General features: G+C 50.6%; 1 protein-coding gene across 1 annotated transcript; it reads right to left on the bottom strand.

Moving 5' to 3' along the window:
* Positions 1 to 7,560: 7,560 nt before the first annotated feature.
* prl (prolactin) lies at positions 7,561 to 10,315 on the bottom strand. Its single transcript, XM_029160131.2, has 5 exons — positions 10,180 to 10,315; positions 9,655 to 9,767; positions 8,677 to 8,784; positions 8,349 to 8,531; positions 7,561 to 8,220 (listed from the first exon to the last, which is right to left on the bottom strand). Exons 1-5 carry the CDS (start codon positions 10,220 to 10,222, stop codon positions 8,029 to 8,031), a joined length of 639 nt encoding a protein of 212 aa, XP_029015964.1. The 5' UTR covers positions 10,223 to 10,315; the 3' UTR covers positions 7,561 to 8,028.
* Between the last annotated feature and the right edge of the window lie 5,363 nt (positions 10,316 to 15,678).

Here is a 15,678-nt window from a genome sequence, read left to right as displayed (position 1 = left end):
AAGGCAGGGTCGGGCAGTCCAGGTCATACACGGAAGAGTTCAGTAAGCAGAAAACAAGGGAGCAGGCAATCTCTGATACAATGTCCAGGCAGGGTTCGGTACACAAGTAGGCTCAGCGAAAGTACAGGCAGGGATAAAGCAAAACTCACAGTCAGTAGTTAGTCCAGGGTCAGGCAGGATACACAAGGCAAAACCAGAACAAAACACGAGGAACAAGAACACGAACGACGATCTGGCAGGGAACTAAGGACACAGGAGCTGACTAAATACACAGGTGAGTGATTAACTGATTACAGACAGGTGTGGGTAATGAGCTAGGGAGAACAGAACTGATAACAGGAAGTAAAGCAGAAACAGAAACGGAAACCGGGAGTGCTACCACAATAAAACCGGAAATGGAACCTGGAACCAAAATAAGACGAGGAAACAACAAGAAACAAAACCCAGATCCTGACAGTACCCCCCCCCTATGGCGCCTTCCACGGCGCCCACAGAAGCCCCCCCCCCCCAAACCAGGGCGGGCGGAGGGTGGTCCCAGGCGGAGGGACCGAATCCCTACCCCTCAAGGCACACGAGCAGGGTGGGCGGAGGGAGGACCGGAGGAGGGCCAAAACAAGAGTCCACATAAGTCCATGAACGGGGAAGACATGAAGATCAGGGATTCCTTCACGGAGGGTGAAGGCGCGGCGAGATCCTGCTCAGCCGCCGCTGAGCCAGGGTGGCACTCTTAGTGCCCTTGAGCTGGGCCGATGTCCCCGGGGACCACCCCGCATGGCGACGTCCTCCAGGTGGACGCTGATCCAAGAGACTGAGGAGTCGAGGCGGGCGTCGCCGCAGGAGGCAGCGCCATCCAGGCGGCAGGAGGCGTCGAGGGCGAGGCCACCAGTCCGGCAGCAGAGACAGAGACGAGGCAGGGACCAGAGACGAAGACAGACGTGGGGACGAGGCAGGAACCAGAGGCGAAGACAGACGTGGGGACGAGACAGGAACCAGAGGCGAAGACAGACGTGGGGACGAGGCAGGAACCAGAGGCGAAGACAGACGTGGGGACGAGGCAGGAACCAGAGGCGAAGACAGACGTGGGGACGAGGCAGGAACCAGAGGCGAAGACAGACGTGGGGACGAGGCAGGAACCAGAGGCGAAGACAGACGTGGGGACGTCCTCCTTGGACCTCCGCGACGGGAAACAGGGGCCAGCGGCGTCCTCCTTGGACCACCGCGACGAGACACAGGTACAGATGCGGCCGGAGCCGGACCGCCAGGAACCGGTACAGATGCGGCCGGAGCCGGGCCGCCAGGAACCGATGCAGGTGCGACCGGAGCCGGGCCGCCAGGAACCGATGCAGGTGCGGCCGAACCGCCAGGAACCGATGCAGGTGCGGCCGAACCGCCAGGAACCGATGCAGGTGCGGCCGAACCGCCAGGAACCGATGCAGGTGCGGCCGGGACTGCGACGGGCGCGACCCCCTCCTGGAGGTCCGCCGGGACTGCGGCTGGCGCGACCCCCTCCTGGAGGTCCGCCGGGACTGCGGCTGGCGCGACCCCCTCCTGGAGGTCCGCCGGGACTGCGGCTGGCGCGACTCCCTCCTGGAGGTCCGCCGGGACTGCGGCTGGCGCGACCCCCTCCTGGAGGTCCGCCGGGACTGCGGCTGGCGCGACCCCCTCCTGGAGGTCCGCCGGAACTGCGGCTGGCGCGACCCCCTCCTGGAGGTGAGCAGGAACTGCAGCTGGCGCGACCTCCTCCTGGAGGTGAGCAGGAACTGCAGCTGGCGCGACCTCCTCCTGGAGGTGAGCAGGAACTGCAGCTGGCGCGACCTCCTCCTGGAGGTGAGCAGGGACTGCAGCTGGCGCGACCTCCTCCTGGAGGTGCGCAGGAACTGCAGCTGGCGCGACCTCCTCCTGGAGGTGCGCAGGAACTGCAGCTGGCGCGACCTCCTCCTGGAGGTGCGCAGGAACTGCAGCAGGCGCTGCCTCCTCCTGGAGGCCAGCGGGCGCTGCGGCTCCGAGGGTGACAGGGACTGGAACGACCGCTACAGGGCCGACAGGAACGGGGCCTGGGGCGACCTCTACTTGGCCGACGGGAACGGGACCAGAGACAGGAACGGCCGCAACATGGCCGACAGGGACAGGAACAGGAAATGGAACGGCCGCAACATGGCCGACAGGGACTGGAACGGCCGCAACATGGCCGGCAGGAACAGGAACGACCTCTACTTGGCCGACAGGAAAAGGAACGACCTCTACTTGGCCGACAGGAACGACCTCTACTTGGCCGACAGGACAGGAACAGGAACGACCTCTACTTGGCCGACAGGAACAGGAACGACCTCTACTTGGCCGACAGGAACAGGAACGACCTCTACTTGGCCGACAGGAACAGGAACGACCTCTACTTGGCCGACAGGATAAGGAACGACCTCTACTTGGCCGACAGGAACAGGAACGACCTCTACTTGGCCGACAGGAACAGGAACGGGGACAGGAACGGCCTCAACATGGCCGACAGGAACGGCCGCAACACGGCCGACAGGAACTGGGACGGCGTCTCCTCCGGAGCCGGCATGCCTGCTTACAGCTGCCGAGCTCGACGGAGGAGACGTCGGGCCTGATCGGGTGTGCACAGCACCCGTTCGACAGGTGGAGTCCTCTGACTGGGATAAGGCCTGCGCGTGACTGGACTGAACTGGGACAGGAGCGTGACTGGACTGAACTGGGACAGAGCTCGACTGGACAGGGCTCGACTGGACAGGGCTCGACTGGACTGGGCTCGACTGGACAGGGCTCGACTGGACTGGGCTCGACTGGACTGGAACCTGAACTGGGCTCGACTGGACTGGGCTCGACTGGGCTGAGACCTGGACTGGGCTCGACTGAACTGAGACCTGGACTGGGCTCGACTGAACTGGAACCGGGACTGGGCTCGACTGAACTGGACTCGACTGGACTGGGCTCGACTGGATTGGAACCTGAACTGGGCTCGACTAGATTGGAACCTGAACTGGGCTCGACTGGGCTGGAACCTGAACTGGGCTCGACTGGATTGGAACCTGAACTGGGCTCGACTGGACTGGGCTCGACTGGACTGGGCTCGACTGGACTGGGGCTGGAACCTGAACGTGACAGGGCTGCACTAGAGCGTGAGCGTGGCGAGGCTGAACGGCGACTGGAGCCTGAGCGGAGCATGACTGAACTGGGGACTGGGCAAAACACGACTGAGCTGGGGACTGGGCAAAACACGACTGAGCTAGAAACTGAACAGCTCGCGTCTGAACTGGAGACGGGGGACCGCATGAATGCAGGGAATCCTCCCAGCGGAACAAACATGGAGCTGGGCAGGTTGATGCAGACACAACGGTCCGACGGGGCGGGGAGAAGGAAACCGAAACCTTCGGCGGTGCGACCGGCGCTGGCGTGGTGCGGAGCGCGTCGCTTAGTTCATCAGACCTAGCGCACAGTCGCTCATAGAGGCGACGAACACTGGGGCGCTCTAACACACTGTCATCGTCCTCCAGCGTCAATATCGCCACCTCCACGGCGCTGCGCTGGTTCTTCGGGGTAACCGCCCGTCGGTAATCCTCCGCGAGGATCTTAAAATAAACTCGGAGCTCGCTAGGTAGCTCGGCACAGGTGAACTCCATGCTCCCTCGGGTGGATTATACTCGCCGTTAAAAAAAAGGAGCGAGAAAAACAGTTACTGACCTGACCGGAGGCTGAGTGCTGGCTGGGTCCAAGTCTGGCCAGATCGTTCTGTCACGGAACGGCAGATAAAGGACCCACATGCACAGCACCGAGGCAAGATGAATATTAAACGCAGGTTTATTTCTCAAGGCAGGGTCGGGCAGTCCAGGTCATACACGGAAGAGTTCAGTAAGCAGAAAACAAGGGAGCAGGCAATCTCTGATACAATGTCCAGGCAGGGTTCGGTACACAAGTAGGCTCAGCGAAAGTACAGGCAGGGATAAAGCAAAACTCACAGTCAGTAGTTAGTCCAGGGTCAGGCAGGATACACAAGGCAAAACCAGAACAAAACACGAGGAACAAGAACACGAACGACGATCTGGCAGGGAACTAAGGACACAGGAGCTGACTAAATACACAGGTGAGTGATTAACTGATTACAGACAGGTGTGGGTAATGAGCTAGGGAGAACAGAACTGATAACAGGAAGTAAAGCAGAAACAGAAACAGAAACCGGGAGTGCTACCACAATAAAACCGGAAATGGAACCTGGAACCAAAATAAGACGAGGAAACAACAAGAAACAAAACCCAGATCGTGACAGTAAATAATAATTTCATTTTCATGATTTCCAAATAATAATTTCAATACTGTCAGTCTGTGTGTGTATACTGCCATCACTACAATATATGTTTTGCACACTTCTTTATTACTGTAAGCTGATATATTTTCCACTATCTTTCTGCAAAGTGCCACACGCTTCAAAGTCATGCCAACTGATATTGTTTTGTTCAGCACGGTAGATGTCCTACTAGAGCAAATGAAGCTTCAAGAGGCTTTGTGCTGGAATGAATCATAAAGCTTCATCTGCCCATCACTAGGGGTCAGGCAGGCAGTAGTCGAAAACAGTAGATCCGTATTACAGGCTGAGGTACTGACAAGGACTAGGCAAAGGCAAGGTCATGAAACATGCAAGAGAACCAACCAGTCGGACTTATGGAAATGCTGGAATGCTGGCTGACAAAACGCGGGAGAGAACAGAAAATCTGGCAAAGACACAAGGAGAATACTGAAGCTTAAATACAGACCTGATGACTAATTGGCAGCAGCTGAGAATCACATGACAGAAAGTAAAGCATGGGAAGACTAGGGAAGACCAGGAACTAAAGAGGAATTTAACCAAAACAGGAACAGGAAATAACACAAAAACATGATGAAGCTGCTGGATCTGTTACAGAAGATTGCACTGTGCGCTTGACTAAAGTTATGACCTGCTTTCCCCCAATACTAATAAAATAATTAATTACATCCTTTCGTAGGTGATATCGGCCGGTCGCATATCGTCACAGAGACTCTTTGGGTGAACGAATGTTAAGCTACAGCTTTACTAACCTTATAGTGTGACACTCAACACCTGAACTGATAAACATGCTTTCTAAACTTAGCTGTAAGTATTACTGGTACTTACTGTATCACTATCAATATTAATAATGTGTGAATATGGAAGTTGTGATGTTGTATGTCATGGCTTTTGTTAAGTATTATGCGATTATTTATGACAATGCGTATGTGTACGTATATTGGTATGGTATTAATATTAATTTAAAAGGTAAACCACAATACAGCAGTTGTTAAGTTATGAATGTGTCATCCGATTCAACTGATTGTTTGCTTAACTGATTTGCTTGGTTTAAGCAGCTGGTTGCACCCCCCTCACCTCATGCACACACACACCCCAACGCAAAAACTCAACCTGTCCACCAACACAGAGACACCACTCATATTTAGGAAGGACTAAATAAAACATTAAACCATTAATCAAGAAGAGTATATATATTTCTTATATACTCCTCTTGTAAAAGCAAAGCTGTCCATCACAATAAGGCATTCAGCTTAATACATGCTGCTTGTTAAGCTGCTGGACAGAAGAAAAAAAACAGACTCTTGGAAGGGACAAACATCTTGTTTTGCCAGCCACTAACAGCAGATGAAGAAAAAAAGAGGGTTTTGGCTAAATGAAGAACCTGTGGCTTTCTGACAACTATCGCCTTGATTCAAAATAAAAGGCTGCTAAACGACTTAGAAACAATGTACTTATTAAAACACACTGTTAAAATATAACCTTTTGGTAAAAATGTGAAGCAATGTCTGTTAGATTCAGCTGTGCTTCTTTCAGCGCGGACACATGATGCATCTGTCACAATCCAGGGTTTTCATGTTCATTTCAATGTTCATTTCCTGTTTTATTTGTGCATATCCGTTTTTTGTCACACCAGGTTTAGTTCTCATTTTACTTTCGTTCATTCGTCTCCAGCTGCCAACAATCTGTAATCAGCCTCAGTATTTAGTCACCAGTACTCACGTCAGTCCTCGGACAGATCGTTGTGTTTTGTACCTCTTTCCAGCGTTACCTAATCTGCAGTTGTTGTTCAGTCATTGTTCTTCAGTCACCGAAGTCATTGTTTGGATTACCCTTGCCTGTACCGTTGCCTTTGCCTGCTCCTTTTGTGCTGTTGCCATTCTGCCTCAGTGTACTCGCCTGTATCCTGACTATGAGTGTGCATTAAACCGTTACAATTCACCTGTCTGCCTCCTGTGCTGTGCATGTGGGTCCACCATCTTAGAACCGCCTCCGTGACAGTACAATCTGGCCAGACTTGGACCCAGCCAGCCCCAGGGTTTTGTTAAACTTGTTTGTTTAACAAACAACAAACAAGTTTGTTTGTTCGGGGAGGAGAGTTTTTGCAACGCCATGGATTTCATCTATGGCAATTTTCCAGGACATTTCCCAGCCAAGGCATGTCTCGTTCCCTGCCCCTGTTTCCCCTGAAGAGACAATTCCTGTCCCCGTTGGCCCAGAAGAGGCCGCTCCTGTCCCTGTCAGCCCAGAAGAAACCATTACTGGAGTTCCTGTTGGAGTTCCTGTTCCTGACTGGTTCACGCCGGTCCGGGATCCTGTGTTTTCTGCTTTCCTGTGTACAGGTGTCTTCCCCTGGAGTGCCTGGTCGTCTGCCCTCGTCCCTGGCCATTCAGTCTCCGGTGCTTGGGAGGTGGCCTCGCCCTTGGCACCTCACGCCACAAGGGTGGCGCTGCTTCGTTCGTCCGCGTCCTCCTTAACTCTCCTGTCGCCTGGACGGCTCACCACCTGGAGAACATCGTGGATCCCTGTGGGCCGCTGGTCACTTCTTGTTTTACTGCCAACCTCCCAGAGCCTACCATTTGCTCCTGGGCACTATAGGTAACGTTCTGGCCCAGCGGCTGCTGGGCGAAGACTCTCCCCCCCGAACTCCGAACTCTCCGAACCATCCCCTCCCCCGTCCTTGTCTTGACGGCCTCTTGTGCTGTGCATGTGGGCCTGACATCTTAGAAACCATTTTCGTGAGAGTATCTCTACTGGATGCCAGCTCCCTGCTCTCAGCTGCCGGTGCCAGTTCCACACGAGCAACCATTTAATATTAATGCTGTATGCGTAGGTGAGGAAAAACAATGGCTGGCTCCACCCCCCTCTTGGCCTGGCTCTGCATGGCTCCGCCCCGCTCAGACTGACCGTTACTGGGGCAGGTTCAGAGGAAACCAGGAAGCACTAGTTGTAGTGCAGAAATTGTTGCACATGAGGCTCCTGAAGGTGGGATGTTTGTTATAAGAAATTTGATAAATGCAACTCAGTTATGTGCAAGTCCACTGTTTTCTGATGTGATGCCATTTATTTGTCTTTTCCATGACAGAACCATTGTTGGAAATTATGCTACATTAGGGGGAGGATAGGCCACAGGAGTGACCTTGTTAGAGTCAAGGATTGCTGCTTCTGTTTGTTTTACAGTGGTCCATTCATCTTTCTGTAGGTTGTTACTCTGTAGGGCAAAAAACAGACAGACTGAAATATTGTCGTGCAGTACATGATTTTTATTGACATGGAGTTTAAGGAAACATCATTAAATACACTTTGCATTCTTCATGTTTTCAGACGAATCTAAAGTGCAAATGTTGCAGCTTTGGTCGAGCATGAGTTAAGAAGGAGATTTGATGACCTTGTGTTAAAAATTAGTACAAGAGAACTGATGTCATACATTACATCCCAATCATTCAACCACTTCAAGGTGTTTATTCCCATTAAGAGGATACAGAATGATAAAAAAGAGGAGGAGTCACACAGGAGCATGGTAGATCTAAAGATAATTAAAATCCAGGGTGAACTAATTCTGTTCCCTCCTCATCTTTATCCTCTAAAAGCTAATATTGCATGCTGACTGAAACTGATTTGCTAGTTTGGGAAGGAAGGTTGTAGTATGTGCTAATCTAGTTAATATACGCTTTCAGAAAAGCCCTCAGATCCAAACTGACTGCACTGCTCTAACACATCTCTGGTTGCATCTTTGCTGCCCGGCAACGTAGGACTTTCAGGAAGCTATCAATCTTGTGGGAGTCCCGTCGGAAGCAGGACAGGAGGAAATGGAAGTTGGCCAGTTTGGATAACCGGTCCTGGCCTATGTCATTGCCTCCACTGTAGGGCAGGAAGGAGACGGTCTGAGCCGCTGGTCCCATCTAAAAGAGAAAATTCAGAGGAAGTGTGAACTAAAAATACTGCTGAATTAGAGGGACAAACTGTTTAAAAATATACATTATATGTTAAAATGTGTTCAAGCAAACATGTTATTGATTCTTTTGCACACCTTGCCAGATAGGACATCCAGGCCATCTCCTAGGTTCTTGGTGTGTTCCTGCAGCTCCTGGAGCTTGTTTGATATGGTGCTTTGGGCTGGATGAGGCAAGGTGTTAGCAGAGACAGACAGTATCACCAGGGGGTCTGCCCAGGATTTGAGCAGAGAACGAGCCAATGACAACAAATCTGATTCCTGAAGGACAAACCAAACAGAAAAAAGTTGAAATATTGTAATAACCATGTACTGCCAGGAGAGGTCAGTAAAAATACACTACTTGCTTTCCAATGTGGAAGGGTGAGAGATGATAAATACAGTATAAAGGGATTCTGGTACTGACTGATACTTGTAGAGCTTGCTCCTTATCATTGGGTGTCTGCAGAGAGGAGGTGTGGCACATTGAAGGTCGGGGCATGATCGCTCGACCTATAGGAGGGAAATGAGAGTCCTGGAAAGGAGAGAAGGTGTTTTTTACGTTGTACTGTAAGTCTGTGAAGATTCTCAGTCAAACCAGGTCATGTATACTACACATGTAGCATTCAGTTGGATTAGTTTTTAGATCTTGATGAAATTCACCTCTCAGAAAGGGACGAGCTTTTAAATAGAGTAAGAGAAGTAATAGAGCCTATTAACACAGGTGCTGGCCTGACATAGGCATTAACTTATGATCCGATTCATTCATCCCTCTTACATGGCTTCACATACCAGACTTTACATACACAAAAGACTGGTGGGTCATCAAACTGTTAAAAGCTTGCTGACTGTTTAACTGCCAAATGAATGTGGTTTGTGTAACCCAAATGGCAAGAAACATTCAGAATGCTGAATTTTGCTATAGTCTAATGTGCCTGGAGTTTAGCTGTCAATGCAGATTGTATGTACAGTAGGTGCTGCAGAGAAAAATAGTAATCAGTGCCCATGGTGGTGGCACTTCTCCGGAAGATTTCTGTACTTAGGGAGGCGTTGGACAATTTTGAACGCAGTCTGTCCCAGTCACAGCACCGCAACCCCCCCCCCGTCAGTTTGTCGGAACCCCGCTGCACTTGTCGTCCAGCCCCGTCTGAACCCCAAGTAATCAATAATCAATAGTTGAATCCAGTGTTTCACTTTAGAAAATGTTCTGTAACTGTGTAACGTCACACCTGCTGTTCTGAAAACACGAGAAAACTAGACATGCACTTATGATAGGGTCTCAGTGCACTGGACTCAGGTCTGTCTGGAACACAAAAGGCCCCCAAAACAACACATATTTCCATGTTTTGCGGTAAATTGCTATTAGATATTGTAAACACACAAAGACACAAGAACAAGTACTGACCAGCTCCTGAGTGAGTGTCGTGCTGAGCGAGTGCAGCTTGTCTGAGCGCTGGGAGGCTCGGTCCAACAGGTCACCGATGGGGACGGAACTGCACACGGCTGCCATGTACAACACTATGACACACAGGACAGTTTTATTTTTTATTATAAGACAATATATACTGTACTACCAGCTATTAGTCCCAAGCTAAAAACAGTTAAATATTTTTATTGACTATCTTTTAAGTCTGTAAATTTCCTCTAGCTCATCTAATATTGATTTCTGTTCTCATCATCAACATTTTAAGGCTGGTTTTTAAAAACTATTGTCTTACTACAAATAACAAATTTAGCAAATACATATTTTACGGGTGCCCAATGGGCTTGTTGGTGCTATGAGTTAAAATTGATAATGGTGATTTAATGTTATACTCTACTGCAAGACCAAATGTAGATGTAAATTGCAATAAAAAAGCTTTGGAAGAAATGTCATCTATAATTTTTACACCATGCTAAAAATAGATTAAAATAGAAAAGAAAATCTTACCTGTCACAAAGACTTTGCTTCCATTGGTTCCTCTCTGAGCCATCTCTCTTCTTCCGCTGTGTATTTCACTAGTCGTCCTGTTGCTATTCTTCTTATTTTGTCCTGCTTTGACTCCATTATATAGTTATTTTACTGTTGTGGTTTGGTTATGCAGCAGAAATGTGACGGTGGGTTAATTGAAAGCTGTTTTGCTCAGTTTTTAATGAGAAACATGGCCACAAGGAGTTGAATAGATGCATGAAGATGAGGGGGGTGGGGGGCTTGTTACCTTTCCAAAGAGCCCAAACATTTCCATATATAGTGGCTGGTCATATAATTAGACTATCCTCAAAAGTTTATTTATTTTACAAATTAAATTCAGAATGTGAAACTTGTGTATTATATTCATTCATAACACACCGATATATTTCAAACGTTTTATTCCTTTTGTGAATTGTGATGATTATAACTGATAAAAAGCCCAATTCAGTAGTAGTTTAAAAAGAACTGTAATAAACTAAAATAAACATTACATGGTACACATTACGGTGTAAACATGTGCGGCAGGTTTCTGATGGCTGACCTGACCTTGAAAGCTCTTGATAAGTTGCTACCACCACACCAGACCCCCACAAACACATTTATCATTGTGCGCAGAAGGTACAGTATTTCCCTCCTGCCTTACTAAGCAAAAATGTGCATGTGCTTTGGGAATTGGAATAGTGTTATAATTGAAGACATGGGATAAAAAGTCAGAAATAAGATAACAGTGCCTGAAATAAAAAGACCACATTTAATTTTCACATTACAGTTTTCAGTTTCAAATGAGACACACAGTCAGTCAGGCACACACAGCTTGTCGCACACACAAGTTTCATGTTATGAAATATTAGAATCTTAACCACGAGTGTCTGTTGCTCTCCTGTCTTAAACTTCCTACAGAATGGGTTCAGCTCCCTTCCCCCATTTGACTTTCAGCTCCTGGCTGCTCCTGGCAGTGCAAGTTGAGCGAGTGCACACATGCAAACACTACAATAAACCTGAGCTACACACCACTTTCAGTGAGATCACACTGGCTTCAGACCACTAAAGTCCTGCTTGACATTTGTTGCTCATTTGTGCAGAGTTAGAGCCACTTTTTCAGTTGGCTACTGTAACTCCCAGTTAGACATCCCATTTGCACATCGGTAGATTTGAGAATTTGATTTTTTTGAGTTTTTCCACAGGAGGTTTCTTATGCTACTTGAAGTACATGATGTTCCATCTTGATATACAGCACAGAGAATCAAGCTTTTGTTTCTTTGGTTTCTTTTTCAATCATATTTGTATTACTGGGTAGTGAGGAAGTAGACTCGGACTGTTTTATTTTATTTTGTTGTGTGTTGCTTACTCACTCACTTGATGTGTTTCCTACATGTTCATGCTCATATATGTTTTATACATAAGAAAGGGTTATTTCTGAAGAGGTAAGGTGATTTTTTCTAGCAGGTGGTTAATTGGTTGACATTTGATGCTAATGTAATTTAATGTGCATGCTTTTGTCTTTGTGGATTATGAATGAGAAGTCACAAGCCTGTTTTAGGAATAGACAGGGCAGGTTGTGCCTATTACACAGATTTTAAGCAGATGTTAAAGATGACAAAGAAAAGCAAATGAGAAAAAGGTTTGCATCACTCTCTGAGTTGCATCTTTTGTGCCTAATTACCCAGAAAGCTTTGAAGGTCACAATGCGTTTCCTCCTAGATTTTATATCCTACACTCTCAGGCTCCTCATATTCCTGAGAGGTCCTTACCAGGTGCATATAGTGTTGTCTATTGCACGTGAAACAGGCCAAAAAGGTTGAAATTTTGTAAACTGTTAGGGGCATGTTAGGTCAGTATAATACTGTGTAATACTGTATTGATAATGTTACAACACACATAAGGAATGAGGGCCTTTGGAGTGTGGAGGCCCATTTGACATTTTATGACAATGTGGTAGCCTCTGTCATCCACTACGCTGTGGTCTGCTAAGGAGCAGGCAGCTCTGCCCGGGACAGAAAAATGCTCAACAAGCTGGTGGGGGGCTCCTCCCTGAACCGCAGCTTTACCGTGGTGGAGGAGTTTGTGTGCCCGAATGATCCCGGGAGCTAGGTTGTCGGGGGCTAAATGCCCCTGGTAGGGTCTCCCAAGGCAAACAGGTCCTGGGCGACGGGCCAGACTAAGAGCGGTTCACAACCCCCCTATGAAAGACAAACCACCAAGGCCAGAGACGTCGCCTGGTATGGCGCAGCCGGGGCCCAACCCTGGAGCCAGGCCCGGGGTTGGGGCTCGTATGCGAGCGCCGGGTGGCCGAGCCTATTCCCACGGGGCCCGGCCGGGCACAGCCCGAAAGAGCGACGTGGGGCCGTCCTCAAGTGGACCCACCATCCGCAGGAGGAACCGTAGGGGGCCGGTGCAGAGTGGATTGGGCAGCAGTCGAAGGCGGGAGCCTGGGCGCCCCAATCCCTGGATAACCAATCTGGTTATTGGGACATGGAATGTCACGTCACTGGGGGGAAAGGAGCCTGAGCTTGTGCAGGAGGTCGAGCGGTACTGGCTAGAAATAGTCGGGCTCACCTCCACACACAGCCTGGGCTCTGGAACCCAACTCCTTGAGAGGGGCTGGACCCTTTTCTACTCTGGAGTTGCCTGCGGTGAGAGGCGGCGGGCTGGTGTGGGCTTGCTCATAGCTCCCCAGCTTAGTCGCCATGTGTTGGAGTTTTCCCCGGTGGACGAGAGGGTCGCTTCCCTGCGCCTTCGGGTGGGGGATAGGTCACTCACCGTCATTTGTGCTTACGGGCCAAATGGCAGTGTGGAGTACCCGGCCTTCTTGGCGTCCCTGGAGGGAGTGTTGGAAAGCGCTCCAACTGGGGACCCCATCGTTCTTCTGGGAGATTTCAATGCCCACGTAGGTAACGACAGTGATACCTGGAGAGGCGTGATTGGGAGGAACGGCCTCCCTGATCTGAACCCGAATGGTGTTATGTTATTGGACTTCTGTGCTAGGCACAGTTTGGCCATAACAAACACCATGTTCGAACATAAGGGTGTCCATCGGTGCACATGGCACCAGGACATCCTAGGCTGGAAGTCGATGATAGACTTTGTAGTCGTTTCACCTGACCTTCGGCCATATGTTTTGGACACTCGGGTGAAGAGAGGGGCTGAGCTGTTAACTGATCACCACCTGGTGGTGAGTAGGATCTGCTGGCAGAGAAGGAGGCTGGAACGACTTGGCAGGCCCAAACGTATTGTGAGGGTCTGTTGGGAACGCCTGGCTGAACCCTCTGTCAAACGGACCTTTAACTCACACCTCCGGGAGAGCTTCGACCAGATTCCGAGGGAGGTGGGAGACATAGAGTCCGAGTGGACCGTGTTCTCCGTCTTCATAGTCAACGCGGCCATTCGGAGCTGTGGACGCAGGGTCTCCGGTGCCTGTCTTGGTGGTAATCCCCGAACCCGGTGGTGGACGCCGAAGGTAAGGGACGCCATCAAGCTGAAGAAGGAGTCCTACCAGGTATGGTTGACCTGTGGGACTCCTGAGGCAGCTGATGGGTACCGGCAGGCCAAGCGTGCTGCAGCCCGTGCCGTTGCGGAGGCAAAAACTCGGGCTTGGGAGGAGTTCGGGGAGGCCATGGAGGAGGACTATCGCTGGGCCTCAAAGAGATTCTGGCAAACCGTCCGGCGCCTCAGGAGGGGGAAGCAGTTCTTTACCAACTCTGTTTTCAGTGGAGGTGGAGAGCTGTTGACCTCAACTGGGGATGTTATCGGACGGTGGAAGGAGTACTTTGAGGATCTCCTCAACCCCTCCGACATGCCTTCTGCTGAGGAAGCAGAGGCAGGGGACTCAGAGGCGGACTCGCCCATCACCCAGGCTGAGGTCACCGAGGTAGTTAGTAAGCTCCTCGGTGGCAGAGCAGCGGGGGTGGATGAGATCCGTCCTGAGTACCTCAAGTCTCTGGATGTTGTGGGGCTGTCTTGGGTGACACGCCTCTGCAACATCGCGTGGAGGAGGGGGACAGTTCCTCTGGACTGGACAACTGGGGTGGTTGTCCCTCTTTACAAAAAGGGGGACAGGAGAGTGTGTTCCAACTATAGGGGGATCACACTTCTCAGCCTCCCTGGGAAAGTCTATGCCAGGGTACTGGAGAGGAGAATTCGGCCGATAGTCGAACCTCGGATACAGGAGGAACAATGTGGTTTTCGGCCTGGTCGTGGAACGCTGGACCAGCTTTATACCCTCAGCAGGGTGCTTGAGGGTTTGTGGGAGTTTGCCCAACCAGTCTACATGTGCTTTGTGGATCTGGAGAAGGCATTCGACCGCGTCCCTCGTGACATCCTGTGGGGGGTGCTCCGGGAGTATGGAGTCCAGGGCCCTTTGCTAAGGGCTGTTCGGTCTCTGTACAACCGGAGCAGGAGCTTGGTTCGCATTGCCAGCAATAAGTCAGACCTGTTCCCGGTGCATGTTGGACTTCGGCAGGGCTGCCCTTTGTCACCGGTTCTGTTCATTATTTTTATGGACAGAATTTCTAGGCACAGCCAGGGGCCGGAGGGGGTCTGGTTTGGGGACCACAGGATAGCATCTCTGCTTTTTGCAGATGATGTTGTCCTGTTGGCTTAATCGGGCCAGGACCTCCAGCGTGCGCTGGGGCAGTTTGCAGCTGAGTGTGAAGCGGCTTGGATGAGAATCAGTTCCTCCAAATCTGAGGCCATGGTTCTCGACCGGAAAAAGGTGGTTTGCTCTCTCCAGGTTGGAGAAGAGTTCCTGCCTCAAGTGGAGGAGTTTTAGTATCTTGGGGTCTTGTTCACGAGTGAGGGAAGGAAGGAGCGTGAGTTTGACAGACGGATCGGTGCGGCGGCTGCAGTAATGCGGACGGTGTATCGGTCCGTCGTGGTGAAGAGGGAGCTGAGCCGAAAGGCAAAGCTCTCAATTTACCGGTTAATCTACGTTCCTACCCTCACCTATGGTCATGAGCTTTGGGTCATGACCGAAAGGGCAAGGTCACGGATACAAGCGGCTGAAATGAGCTTCCTCCTTCCTTAGAGATAAGGTGAGGAGCTCTGTCACCCAGGAGGAGCTCGGAGTAGAGTCGCTGCTCCTCCACATCGAGAGGAGCCAGCTGAGGTGGCTCGGGCATCTGGTTCGGATGCCTCCTGGACGCCTCCCTGGGGAGGTGTTCCGGGCATGTCCCACTGGTAGGAGGTCCCGAGGAAGACCCAGGACTCTCTGGAGAGACTACGTCTCTCGGCTGGCCTGGGAACGTCTTGGGGTCCCACCGGAAGAGCTGGAGGAAGTGTCCGGGGAGAGGGAAGTCTGGAACTCTCTGCTTAGACTGCTGCCCCCGCAACCCGGCCTCGGATAAGCGGATGAAAATGGATGGATGGATGGAAGCTGGTGGGGAAAGCCAACTCTGTCCTGGGATGTCCACTGGACTCTGTGGAGGAGGTGGGTGAGAGGAGGACGTTGCCCAAGCTGACATCCATAATGGACCATTCCTC

The sequence above is a fragment of the Betta splendens genome, chromosome 8 (genome assembly GCF_900634795.4).
Source record: "Betta splendens chromosome 8, fBetSpl5.4, whole genome shotgun sequence".
NCBI lineage: Eukaryota > Metazoa > Chordata > Actinopteri > Anabantiformes > Osphronemidae > Betta > Betta splendens.
Note: the sequence above shows the minus strand (reverse complement) of the source record. Positions and strands in the feature narration are given on the sequence as shown.

Excerpts from the sequence above, each read along its gene's own strand:
- prl (XM_029160131.2), bottom strand. The coding sequence starts at position 10,222 with ATGGCTCAGAGAGGAACCAATGGAAGCAAAGTCTTTGTGACAG. Across the intron at positions 9,768-10,179 it reads AAGCAAAGTCTTTGTGACAG|TGTTGTACATGGCAGCCGTG; the intron begins GTAAGATTTTCT and ends TGTGTGTCATAG. Across the intron at positions 8,532-8,676 it reads AGCAAGCTCTACAAGTATCA|GAATCAGATTTGTTGTCATT; the intron begins GTCAGTACCAGA and ends TTTGTCCTTCAG.